Here is a 12810-nt window from a genome sequence, read left to right as displayed (position 1 = left end):
AATAATCCCGTAAGTTTGGTTTTGTTATAATATTAATAAACACTTGAGTAGATATATTGCAAATGCTTAACGAGTTTACTGTATAAAGACGAAGCCAAAGTCACATTACACAGTGAAACATTGACTCTCCATTAAAAAAAAACTTTATCTTTACAGTGCTGAATATTATTTTGTAAAGGAGGGTGGAAGGCGGGGTAAGAGTTTCTTTGACTATAGTCCGTATTTCTGAATAAAATTAAATATATAAGCGTTTCAAATCCCTTTCTTTGGTACAAGTAGGGGACCGCACCATAGGAAGCGGTCACAGCACTTCTTATAGAAATACAAAATAGAAAATACTATTGTAGAAGAATCCACATTCAGCTCTGGCGCAGCTTTTAATGTCCCGCTTCCAGTTCATACATTGCCACGTTTAAGTAAATTTAAACTATCACGATACTGTTAGGACCGCTACCTGCAAGTTAAGTTAGTTACCGTTTCGATGCTGTCCGAGTGTCTGACTCGTTGAAGTTACCAGCATCAGGCAGTCTTCGTGCCAACTATATAGTTACATAGCGCCATTAGGAGCTCCAGAGGCTGCAGTCACATTCCTCTTTTATGAAAAGAAAAGAAGCAATCAATAATCAATCCACAGAATAAAAAAGGAGTAATAAAAATGCCAAGAAAAATCGACTGAACTCAGTGAGGTTAATTTATTTCACATGGTTGCCACTGTGGCAACCATGTGAAATATTTTTGTTCTGATGCTTCTGTGGCAATGCCACAGAAGCATCAGAACAAAAATATTCGTGAACAATCCACAAGAAGCAAGAGAGACTCAAGTGAATATGTGAAAATCGACATAAATAATAGTCAAGGCACTGTAGGTTGTATTGGAAGAACAAGAATTATGGGCATATCGCCTAAAAAAATTATATATATATATATATATATATATATATATATATATATATATATATATACATATATATACACACACACTGCGGTTATCAGCATATACCTGTACTTGGATAACGCGCACCTACAGTGATTTACTTGTATACTGTATTGTATATATGCCCACCAGACCCCGCCCCCTAAACTAGCCCAAATCCGCCATTTGGCGGATTTGGGCTAGTTTAGGGGGCGGGGACTGGCGTGTATATACAGTACAGTATTTCCCAGGCATTTTTGTATAGTAAACAGTATTTACTATTGACTTCAGAATATCTCCTATTATATATATATCCACCAGACCCCGCTCCCTAATATAGCCAATCCGCCATTTGGCGGATTTGTGCTAGTTTAGGGGGCGGGTCTGGCGGGTATATACAGTAAAGTATTTCCCTAGGACTATCCGTCCCCAAGTCATCAGTATGTTTACTAACTTACTAGTGTACTGTTAGTGAGTCATCTGTTACCTCCAGGGAAGTGACGCATATGCCATTAATTATAGTAAAATACAGTACTAAGGTAAATAGTCCAATGGCTATCCTCAGGTTTTGGTACGAGAATAATTTTTTGGGGTATTTTACTCAACTCTGACTTTTATTTCTTGTGCAAATAGTTGTTTGATATTATCGTTTTGGCCTTCCAGCTAATTTTAGAATTTTAAGTTTCTACCGTCGGAGAAAACTTAAGTTAGGTTAGTTAATATAGGTTGAAATTATGTGTTGGTAATATTGCAGTAAACAGCAAACACAGAATTCCGGAAATTCGCTACCCTCAATTGATAGAACTATTTTTTCTATGATAATTTTATTATATTACATTAGGTTAGGTTAGGTTAACACATTTTTTATCAGATTCTTTGGTTGCTATAATCTGCAATTTTACCTATGTTTTTCGGGTCCGACTAATTACCCAAATGTCGTCGCAATGAAGTCAAATAATGGTCCTACATGAATAAATCGGACTGCCAATCACTTCTCGACTAGTATTTGGTGTCAGAAAGTCACAAAAAATTGGAAAACTTACTTTAATCTGAGTTAATAGATCGAGTGCATGTACCTAACCTAACCTAATCTAATCTAACCTAACCTAACACAACACAACTCAGATTAAATTAAATTTACCAATTTTTTTTACTTTATGACACCAAATAATAATCGAGAAGTGATTCACAGCCCGAATTACGCTTGTACGACCATCATTTGACTTCATTGCGGCTACATTTGGGTAATTCCTCGCTCCGTCTGTACATGCACGCGATCTATTAACTCAGATTAAAGTAAGTTTTCCAATTTTTTGTGACTTTCTGACACCAAATACTAGTCGAGAAGTGATTAGCAGTCCGATTTATTCATGTAGGACCATTATTTGACTTCATTCCGGCTATATTTGGGTACATTTGGGTACATTTGGGTAATTAGTCGGACCGATGTTTTTCCGATGGTTTTTGATGTGAATTGTTTTGAACGATTTGGAAAACATAATGTAACTTCCAAATAGGTGGATGACTGAAAGGATAATTTTACCTTTTTTTTGTTTTTTTTAAATTAGCATGTATGTTTTTAATGGAAACTCCTAATTTGCAAAAAAATGGAGGTCAGATTTGAGTAAAACACAACTAAAGAAACTATTCTCATACCAAAGGAACCAATCTACCTAACCTAACTTAATCTACAAGGAGGAGGAGGAAAGGAACCAGTTCTATAAACAACTTTGTGTAAACTGTCTCCTCCACTATTACCCAACAGTATTCATAGGAAAAAAATGGTAACTTTATATTTAACGGGTGAAATCACTAGTGCCTGGGTTGACATTTGGTGAAGCAGGGATCTATACTGTACTGTAATTATTGATGACTGACCAGCGGCCGATTTTTCATACAAAATGATTACAGTATAAAAATGTCGCAATTTCACTTGTTTTATAATGGACGCGGTTGTTATTTGTGCAAATGTGTTAAAAAGGTGGTTATTTCCAAATTAAACCTCATCTAACCTTAGTTGATATGAAAAACAAGCAGCAAAAGCATTATTAGAAGACCTCACCAACCTAACCAAACAAACCAGACCTCCCGGTATATTAAACAGAAAGAACCTACAATGATATGGTGTAATTTTATGTTTTTTGTGAACATAAGAAGAAAAACATCAAAACAAATAACACGTCAGCGGGTCAGTCATTAATATTAACCATCTTTCCTAAGTACGTATTGTACTATACCAGATATGGTATTGTAGTATTATATAATTTATTATGGTCAATATTTTGTATTGATCAGCCACGGAACTTTATTGTTTTTTAGTTCACAGGGATATACAGTACATTGTTTACTTCTTATTCAGGCAATCACTAGGAGTGTCTGTCACATGATACTCATGCGCATGTGCTTACAGTACGTACTGTACTTACATTCACGTCGAGTTATTTTACTTTTTTATTTCGGGTTTGGTTTCTTTAGGTTCCCTTTTTCTTTTGTCTTGTTGGGTTAGGTTAGGTTTACACACTGGGAGGTTCAGGTTAGGTCAGGTTCTTCTGGTTTCTCTGGTTGGGTTAGGTTAGACATGTAACTGATATTTGAGATTCGTCAGGTTTGGTTTCATCATTTTTTTTTTTTTAACCCCACAATAGCCCTCTCCTTTAAAGCCCTACACAGTTTGTGTGATTAAAATTGCATTACCTTAAGTGAATTGTAAAGTAAAAAATATATAAGTACTGTACTGTCTATGTGTACCATACGGTATACAGTATAAATTTCTGACAAAATATATATATATACAGGGGACTCTCCAAATTCGCTGGGGTTAGGTTCTCAAAATGGCCGCGAATCGCCAATTCTGCAAATAACATTGGCGGACTGAGAGGAGAGGGGGGTACCTTTTTACTTGTGTACAAAGAAATGTATATTCCCTTTGTGTTTGCCCTTAGGACAATTATTTCTTTTACCTGTAGTATTGTATATGTGTGTGTGACACTAAAAACACATACACATAAATAATAATTGGAAAAATCCTCTCACAAATAATCAGAAACAAATTTATTTAAAAATGTGACAGTCTACCCTCAAGTCTGTGCTCTATTAATAAAGTACTGTACTATAATAAAGCGCGGACTTGACGGTAGACTGCCAATGGACTTGTTACGTGGAAAGTGTAGTTTCATAACGAAGACGAGAACCAGGGAAAACACAAACATCTTGACTAGGCTGGGTTTCTTTAATCACTAATGTTTTGTTATCTAGGCTCTGATGATGGAAAATGATTTTCCGAAACGTTAGTTTTAAGAGATGTACTGTACTGAGTAATGTGCTAGGGACTGTCAGTTGATTGAAAATGACCAATGGAGGGCCACCAGGCTGGTGCCAGCACTTTGGAACCTCAGGTACCCTGAGAGATTAGATCGCCTGCAAATGCCTAACTTATATTACAAATGGGCAAGGGGAGACCTAATTGAGGTGTATAAACATCTCAAAGGGCACTACTAAGTCGAGTGTCCTTACCTGGAGCTGGCAGACGCTCGCCCCACAAGAGGCCACACCTCAAGGTTGAAGAAGCCACAAGTCCAGAAAACTGTACTGTAAGGACAAACTTTTTTGGAGTGAGAGATGTTAACTCTTGGAACAACCTGCCAGAGAGTGTTGTGACGGCACCGAGTGCGAGCTCCTTCAAGACCTGACTTGGCAAGCACTGGAGCAGGTTCAGATACATTCAGGAGCCAGTACTTGCCAATAGTGCATAACAGAGATGTGACCGATCGCCCAAGCAGTGGTGAAGAGGATAAAAGTAAAAAAAAGTAAAAGTAATAAGTACGTATTACCATTGGTCACATATTAAACTTTAATATTTTTATTTGTATGGTAATTGATCTTTGTTTGTCTATGTCTAGTAACTCGGTTTATCAGGTCAAACATATCAAATTGGTCATCTCCTTTACATTATTATGAATAATTGCAGAACTGGGATGGTAATCATGGCTGTTCCTGGAGGTGTACATGAAAATGTTATCTTCACTGCAAGTGTCCCAAGTGAGGTGAAGACTCTGGTAAAGGCTTCACACAACATGGATAAAATCGTCTTCAGGAAATTGATTAAACGTGAGTAATTATTCATATACTGTATATACTGTACTGGTAATTTTTTCCAACAGTACCTATACAGCACAGGTGCTTTTTTTTTATGAAATACAGGTACAGAGTAATGTCAAATTTCAAGGATGTTAAGGGAAAGAGTTTGGAAGTGTGTGTCCAAAGGGTTGGGGTTGTTAGTTCGGACACTTACCTGCAACTGGTGGCTATTACAGTACAGTACAGTACTTGCTCGTAACTGTGCTGTGTTGTAAATATCTAGAGTGTGGGGTAATGTGTGCTTAGTGTTATAGTATTGGTGAGTGTTTGCATGTGATTTCAAGACATAGTTAAATAATTCAGAAATCAACGATTGTCATTATTAAAGAATTGTTCATAATGATTGTATGGGTATAGAAAATGTACTGGACATGATTCATCCAAGGCTTCCTATTTTGGGGTATAGTAAGTGAGCTGTAATGACACATGTCCTCCATCCTGTACTAAGGAGAAGCAGAAGATAGAAACAAGTGACCAAGTTTTCTTTTTAGGTGGAGTTGTAAATCATCAGAATGCCTCAAATTTGACAGCTTTGGGGCTTTACCCTTTTCAAATTACCCAAAGGATCCAAATTATCTAAAGTTTCCAAATTTGTTTCCTGAGATTTTGTAGTTTATTCTTCAGCAACTAAAGGTGAGTACCGGGTAATTTGGATAACACAGTACCAAGAAGCAAACCCAATTTTGATTTTTAAATTCAGAGGGCGGTGTTCCTAAATGTAACAAGATACAATGACTATACTGTACTGTACATTTTATTTAATTATAATTTTCTTTCATGTGTATACAGTCGGGACTATTTGTGTGTGTACCTTAAATAAACCCAGTGTTGTTTTAGTACATTGCATGTCTAAAACAAACAACACACTCTAGTTACCAGTTATGTATTGTATGGTACAGTATACGTTTATATTTAAACAAATACTGTATGCTATTAGAAAGAGCATCTAGCCATAAATCTTTGCCTAAGCATGCCTGATGGCGGCCAGGTCACTAGAGCTGTGCCCATCTCCTGGTCTCTTGCTGTATTTTCTGGGTTGGCACCCTGGGGGAGGGGATACTCATTCTAGTTTTACCCAACAGCAGCCATCAGGTAATTGTGGTTCACCCATGCAAGTGTAGAAAATGGCTATAAAATGTTGTGATGATGATGGTGATGATGAATAACTACCGGTACTGGTTTTGTATTAAATATGGTCTAGTTTGTATTATACTGGAAGCAGTGTTCTGCTGGTCTAATTCACACATTTGGGTTTCAGTGTTGAAAAATTTGAGGGAATTTAAGAATATCTTATTTCCTTTCATTGTCAAAGGGATTCAAATTGTTCGAGGTTATCAGATAATTAACCATGACCTGAACAGCAATAAGGTCAGAGGTTATAAGCTCTAATTCAATCCTAATTTGACTGTGAGGAGTTACTAATGTAGCATAGCAAAGGCAGGATTTGCAAGGGGATTTTAGTGCTATGTTTAGTATGTCTCAGATGACTTAATTTTTCTTTATGGCCATAAAAGGGGATTTCATACTTTTTCACTTTTTCATTTGTAATTGTGTTGCCCAATAAACTAGCCCCCTCGGGGGTAATCTAATCTAATCTTCCAGAAAATTTTTGTTTCCATAGACATTTCTCACTTGGGATTTTATCATCTTCTATAGGTATAGAAACTACTTGCATTGGAATATTTGAGTTGCACATTATTGCATGAATAGGATTATGCTTGTTTTGCATTTTAATGTATTAAAATATGGAATGTTCTCCAACAGTTGGGCTAGGTTATCTACAGGGAGGTGTGATGCAAGAGGATCAAGAAGCAGCCATCAAAAACCTCTGTGACTCTACCCAACCAGTGACAGAGAAGGCAGTGTTGGTAAGCCAGAAATTTTGTAAGATAATATACAGTACTGTACACTGAACAATAAAAAGTCTATTATAAATCAGATATTGTTAAACTTAATATCTGTAAATTATTTTCTTTAAAATGGAAAGGTAAGTGTAGGAGGTCCGATAACAGTGGAAAGTCGTCTTGTTTTTATTGGTGAGATGTCCTTACGGAGCGTGGCTTCTAATTCCCCCAAGCACTCGATCCTCACTGGTCAGTCACGCCAACCGCCTCCCACGCTGCCGGGACTTAGCCCATACCGCATCTGCTTCAGTCACGCCTACACATATGCATACATACAACCCCTACACCCCCCCCATGAGATTTTAATAACTGAATTTAAAAAAAAAATTTCCTAGATTTCAGACCAACAGGAGCCTCTAGTAGGCAAGTTGTGAAAGCTGGGGGCGAATTATACAAGAGATATCTGTAGTATATGAAAACTTAGGATTTTTTTTACAACAAAATCAGGGGGCGAACTATACACGAGTTTATGCGGTAACCATAAAAATAGCTTACTATACAGTATTGTGTAAAATTAATGTAGTAGGCACCAATTAGTACATTTTCAGCCAAAAATAATAGGGTTTTCGGTCTAAATCCTTCGAGCTGGAATGCATCTTGGCTTTCAACACAAGATCCTATAGGAAAATGGGTCTTGTTGAACAGAAATACAATTGATGAACACTTTTAGGTCATTAAGTGGTACCTTACTGTATTTGTAGGTAAGAATTTTTTTTTAAATACTGCACAGTATTTTTATTGTACGTATTCTAAACCACCTTCTTAGGGGTAACCTAGCTGCTAATTCATATTCAGATTTGCATGTATAATTTTTTTTCACTTTAAAATCAATATATAATTAGCGGTTACATTAAATTTTTCCTTACAGATGACTTGCGTCCAATATGCAGGAATTGTGTCCTTACTCCGGGCTGCATTGAGAGTTAATACTGTCACAACTCGTCAAGATATTCTTTTGGCTGATCTTACAAATTTTGGGTGAGCATACTTCAGGTTTTATGGGTTTTTTATTGTAGAGGTGTTTTAGGGGAAAAAGTCCAAAGTTTGTTCCTACAGACCTCGGGGTTTTGTACTTCAAGAAGTATTTGTATTTCCTGACAAAGAGTGAAGAAGCAGGACAAGAATTTCCCCCCAGACAACCACCTTATGGATGTGTAAAAGAGCAAGGATATATAATATGAATTTCATACCATCATGCATTTTCCAAATTTCAGTAAAATAAAAAATAAATAGAATTCCTATGGACACCCAGTTGGGAACCACTGACCTAGAAAGTATTGTCATTACATATACAGTACACATAACTTAGATATTGGTATTTATTACAAAATATAAACAATTAAGTCTAGATATTAAGCACAGAATGTTGAGCTTTTGTAATTATAGTGGTCCCTCGGTTAACGAACACAATTCATTCCACAGAGTCGTTCGTTAACTGAAAATTTCGGTAACTGAATCTATTATTTTAACTCGCAGAAAAAGTATACATACAAAGTACTGTATACCGGTAATAGAATTAACAAAACATTATATATACACTAAATACAGTACTGTACTGTACAGTATACTGTACAATAATCAATAAAAAACAACAGAATACTGTATTTTAACTTACTTTGAGGTGTGTATGTCGTATTCCTGGCAGCTTTGTTTACATATCATACAGCTGATTGTAGAGGCAATCAATGATGACGTGCCATATTCTTTACAGAGTGCATTGGTTCTAATGCCTTCTTCATGTTTCATAATACTTTCTGCACTGTATATTATTAATATGTTAACTAAATTTCAGAATGACCAATAATTTTAATGTAAAAATGCGAAAATATTCAAGAGACCAACAAACTGGATGTTCACTCCACTGTAAACAAAGTTAAACTGAGAAGCGTTGTTGGGTGATTCAATCAGCTGATTGGCACACAAAAACTGTTCCCCGTACTGTATATATTAGCAATATAGTGTGTTAACTAAATTTCTTTTACTTTTATCCTCTTCGCCACTGATCGGCTTGTTAGCCGCTTGGGCGATCGGTCACGTCTCTTTTCATTTATATTCTTCACCAAAAGATCGGCTCGCTAGCCGCCCGGGCGATCGGTCACGTCTCTGTCACGCACTGTTGGCAAATACTGGGCATGCACCGGCTCTTGAATGTACCTGAACCCGCTCCAGTGTTGGTCAAGTCTTCTCTTGAAAGAGCTCACACTCGGTGCCGTCACAACACTCTCTGGTAGATTGTTCCAAGAGTTTACAACCCTCACTCTGAAAAAGTTTGCCCTCACGGTTTTCTGGACTTGCGGCTTCTTCCATCTTGAGCTGTGACCCCTTGTGGGGCGAGCGTCCGCCAGCTCCAAGTAAGGACACTCAACTGAGTAGTGCCCCCTGAGATGCTTATACACATCAACTAGGTCCAACCTTGCCCGTCTGTAGTATAAGTTAGGCAAGTTCAGGCGCTCCAAACTCTCAGGGTAGCTGAGGTGCCGAAGTGCAGGCACCAGTCTGGTGGCCCTCCTTTGAACATTTTCAACCAACTGACAGTCCCTAGCATATCTCGGGGACCAGATGGGGTGACAGTACTCCAGATGGGGAAGCACTTCACTCCTGAAGATCGTCACGAGGGACGGACCGTCTAGATATCTGAACGACCTTCTTATAAGACCCAATAATTTATTTGCCTGATTTACCTTCTTCTCACAATGGCCCGAGAACTTCAGCTCATTGTCAACATACACACCTAGGTCCTTCTCACACACAGTCTCAACTAGTGCATTTTCTTCATCCCGTTGGGACATATGATACGCCTCCTTACCGTTGGTACGCCCCAGGTGCATCCTCTTACACTTCGTGACATTGAATCTCAGCAGCCATTTCTTCGACCATTCCTGGAGCCCACAGAGGTCCTTCTGCAGCTCTTCATAGTCCGCTTGGTTCTTAATTTCCCGAAATAACTTGCCATCATCGGCAAACATTTGTATGGAGGAGTGTACAACGTCAGGCATGTCATTTATGAAACAAACAAACAACAGCGGGCCCAATACACTGCCCTGTGGTACCCCACTTGTTACAGGTACAGATGACGATTTCGTGCCATTAATCACCACACACTGCTTGCGGTCATGTAGAAAGTCTTCTATCCACGCTAGGACATTTCCCCGAATTCCGTACCCTTCCAGTTTGATTTTCAGCCTTTCGTGGGGTACACTGTCGAAAGCCTTGGCAAAATCTAGGTAAATATTGTCGATATTACCACCCCGTTCCAGAATATGGGTCCAAATATCCAATACCTTGAGCAATTGTGTTCAGCAAGAGCGCCCCGGCATAAAACCAATAATTTTAATATAATAAATGCAGAAATATTCAAAAGACCAACTTCCTTGATATTTACTCCACTGGAAACGAATGTAAACATATAACTGATTACTGTATTGGCGGACTGGATGATCAGCTGATGCGCACAACAAAACGTGTTTGTCGTAAGGATTTCGATAATCGAAGTTTTATTCGTTAATCGAACTGAAAATCCTTATGGGAGCTAATTCGTTAACCGAAATTTTGTTAATTGAACCATTCGTTAACCGAGGGACCACTGTACTGTAATTTGAGTAATCTTAAAACAGGACCAACAAATGTTAAAGCACAGGGTGCAGAAAGTATACACACACCTGGAACAGTTTATTTTCTTAGGCATATATACAGTATTTGCATGTCATATAAGAATACTGTTTACACAGTGTTTTGGTATTCACCTCGTGTGTTATTTGGTCACCAACAGTGATGACCATGGGTGGTAGACAAATGCTTTTTTCCTCCATGAAGATAAGTTGGGCCCAGTAATCAAGAACCCCATTCTCATGTTGTTGTGCAATTCAAGAATTGTCTGTCGATGAAGGTCTTCTAATTTTTCTGTTTTTGCTGGAGTCCGATGGTGAACCCCTGCTTCTTGCAACCTGTTTTGAATTGTTCCAGGTGAAACATCCAGTTGCAATTGGTCTCTCAAGGCAACTGCATTTGTAATTGGGTAATGTCTACCTCCAGGAGTCATCTGTCATCATTCCGAGTAATTTTCCAGGACCTGCCACACCTTAGTTGGTCTTGAAGATTCCCAACTTTTCCCATTCCCTGCACCAAAATCAAACTGTGGACTTGGAAATTCCAAGTTCTCTAGTTATACCAGCCATAGAAATAGCAGATTATCTCATACCGACAATTCTTCCTCTTATGCAGAGCCTTTTTTGTCATTAGCAAAACTACATTTATACTGGGCGCCAGCCACCAGGCAGACTGAGAAAGTCGTCAGTCACCCATTCAAATGAATTTGACTTTTAACTTGTGCATATACTGTAGGTGTCTCTCAATAACTTTGTAATAGTTTTTATATTTATTCAAATTTGTACATAAATACTGTACAGTACAGGTATTTGCATATCCTTTTTGATATTGTATTCATGAACAGACTGTAACAAAAGACTGAGAATTAGTAATTTATTTATGCTAAATAATTATACTGTAATTACAGTCATCATAAGTGACACCCGAGACTTTCTTGGCAATTTTGTTGAATTTCTCCAGTGAGGGGACTGGGTCTCCTGAACGAGGGGGCTATAACCTCCTCTGGTACCACCCATGCACAAAAATCTAAAAAGGTCCATTTTTTTATTGAAAATGCCAACTTTCTGCTCTGGCGACTAAAATGACCACCATCTTGACTTTCTCAAATTCCTCAAGGATGCTAAGGTGGCATCATCTGGATTTTGATTCCAGACACTCAGAAGATGCTAAAAACACGATAAAAATTATGTGGACACTACCTTCCAGGTTCTATAAAAAATCAGGGTTTGGCTGCCGGACTAATAGGGCTCTCGGTTGTCTTTCGGTCACCATGGAAGACACACATTTGTTGCTGTTAATGGCAGTCAGCCTTTCTACCCCTAGTTACTCTGCCCTCTCAGTCTGCACTTAAACACTCTACCAGAAAAAAAGCAAAGGATAAAGATTTATTTTTTTTTAATTTTCATAATTCTGCATAAAATTTAAGATTGTTTCTCTTATTTTTGCACAGTGATTTCTAGATTTTATTGTAGTCACATTTAAAGGGTTGAGGTAAAACATCATTGGTGCAAGTCCAAATACAGTACATTCAGGAGCCTGTACATACAAAGTATCTGTAGCCAGTGTTCTTAAAGATGCGAGTGATCTACTAAATGCTGAATGAGTTACCAAATGATTAAGAGGATAACTATGCACCCCTACCTGTACAGTATTACTGTTAAAAGCTTTTAAAGAACTGTGAGGTGCTTAAATGAAATTTGCATTCCAGACTACCAGAAGAATTTGCTTCAGATGTTTGCAAGGTAGTTTTTGGTCCTGCCCGATTGGATATTGACAACCAGCTTGTTTCTAACACTCCTGCGCTCCCAGTCATGACAAATCTTAATTGGAGGGTGGAGGTCACAATTTCAACCAGGTTAGTAACATTATACAAAATATATATTAGAATTTCCTTTTGGTCAACTACAGTAAAACCTCCCTAAGTCAGACTATATGGGGGTCGAGGCTGTCCGACTTATCTAGAATTCTGACTTATGTGTAACCTATCCTTAGGTGCTTTTAATCATTTTGCTGAAAAATCCCTTCCCTCAAAAATATTAAAGTTAACAGTATACATTTAAAATGCACTTATTTTTATTGTAGTAGATCAATCTTGAGGTGGAGGATGGAGAGCTGCTTACACACACTTATATTTAATTACAAGCATCCCCTGGCTTACGGAATGGTTAGGTTCCGAAAAATCTTTACGAAACACGAAACCATTTTTTCCATATACTACTTCCATTATAAAAGTTGAGATGCATTCCAACG

General features: G+C 37.8%; 1 protein-coding gene across 6 annotated transcripts in view; it reads left to right on the top strand.

The window, feature by feature from the left end:
* Positions 1 to 492: 492 nt before the first annotated feature.
* LOC121868290 (COMM domain-containing protein 5-like) overlaps positions 493 to 12810 on the top strand; it is a 30627-nt gene continuing 18309 nt past the window's right edge. For 2 of the 6 annotated variants that reach the window (XR_006089363.1, XM_042368732.1), the window contains exons 1-5: positions 1200 to 1452; positions 4881 to 5020; positions 6815 to 6918; positions 7823 to 7932; positions 12269 to 12415. Coding sequence is in view for 5 of the 6 variants with exons in the window: in XM_042368732.1 (XP_042224666.1) it covers positions 4888 to 5020; positions 6815 to 6918; positions 7823 to 7932; positions 12269 to 12415 (494 nt within the window). In the remaining variant the exon portion in view is untranslated. Of the gene's footprint in view, positions 863 to 1191; positions 1453 to 4880; positions 5021 to 6814; positions 6919 to 7822; positions 7933 to 12268; positions 12416 to 12810 lie in introns of those variants that run through there. The other 4 variants (XM_042368729.1, XM_042368728.1, XM_042368727.1 and 1 more) reach the window with 4 other exon arrangements.

This window comes from Homarus americanus, unplaced genomic scaffold, assembly GCF_018991925.1.
Source record: "Homarus americanus isolate GMGI-L3 unplaced genomic scaffold, GMGI_Hamer_2.0 scaffold19318, whole genome shotgun sequence".
Taxonomy (NCBI): Eukaryota; Metazoa; Arthropoda; class Malacostraca; order Decapoda; family Nephropidae; genus Homarus; species Homarus americanus.
The sequence above is the reverse complement of the archived record's forward strand: the minus strand, read 5'-3'. Positions and strand labels throughout refer to the sequence as shown.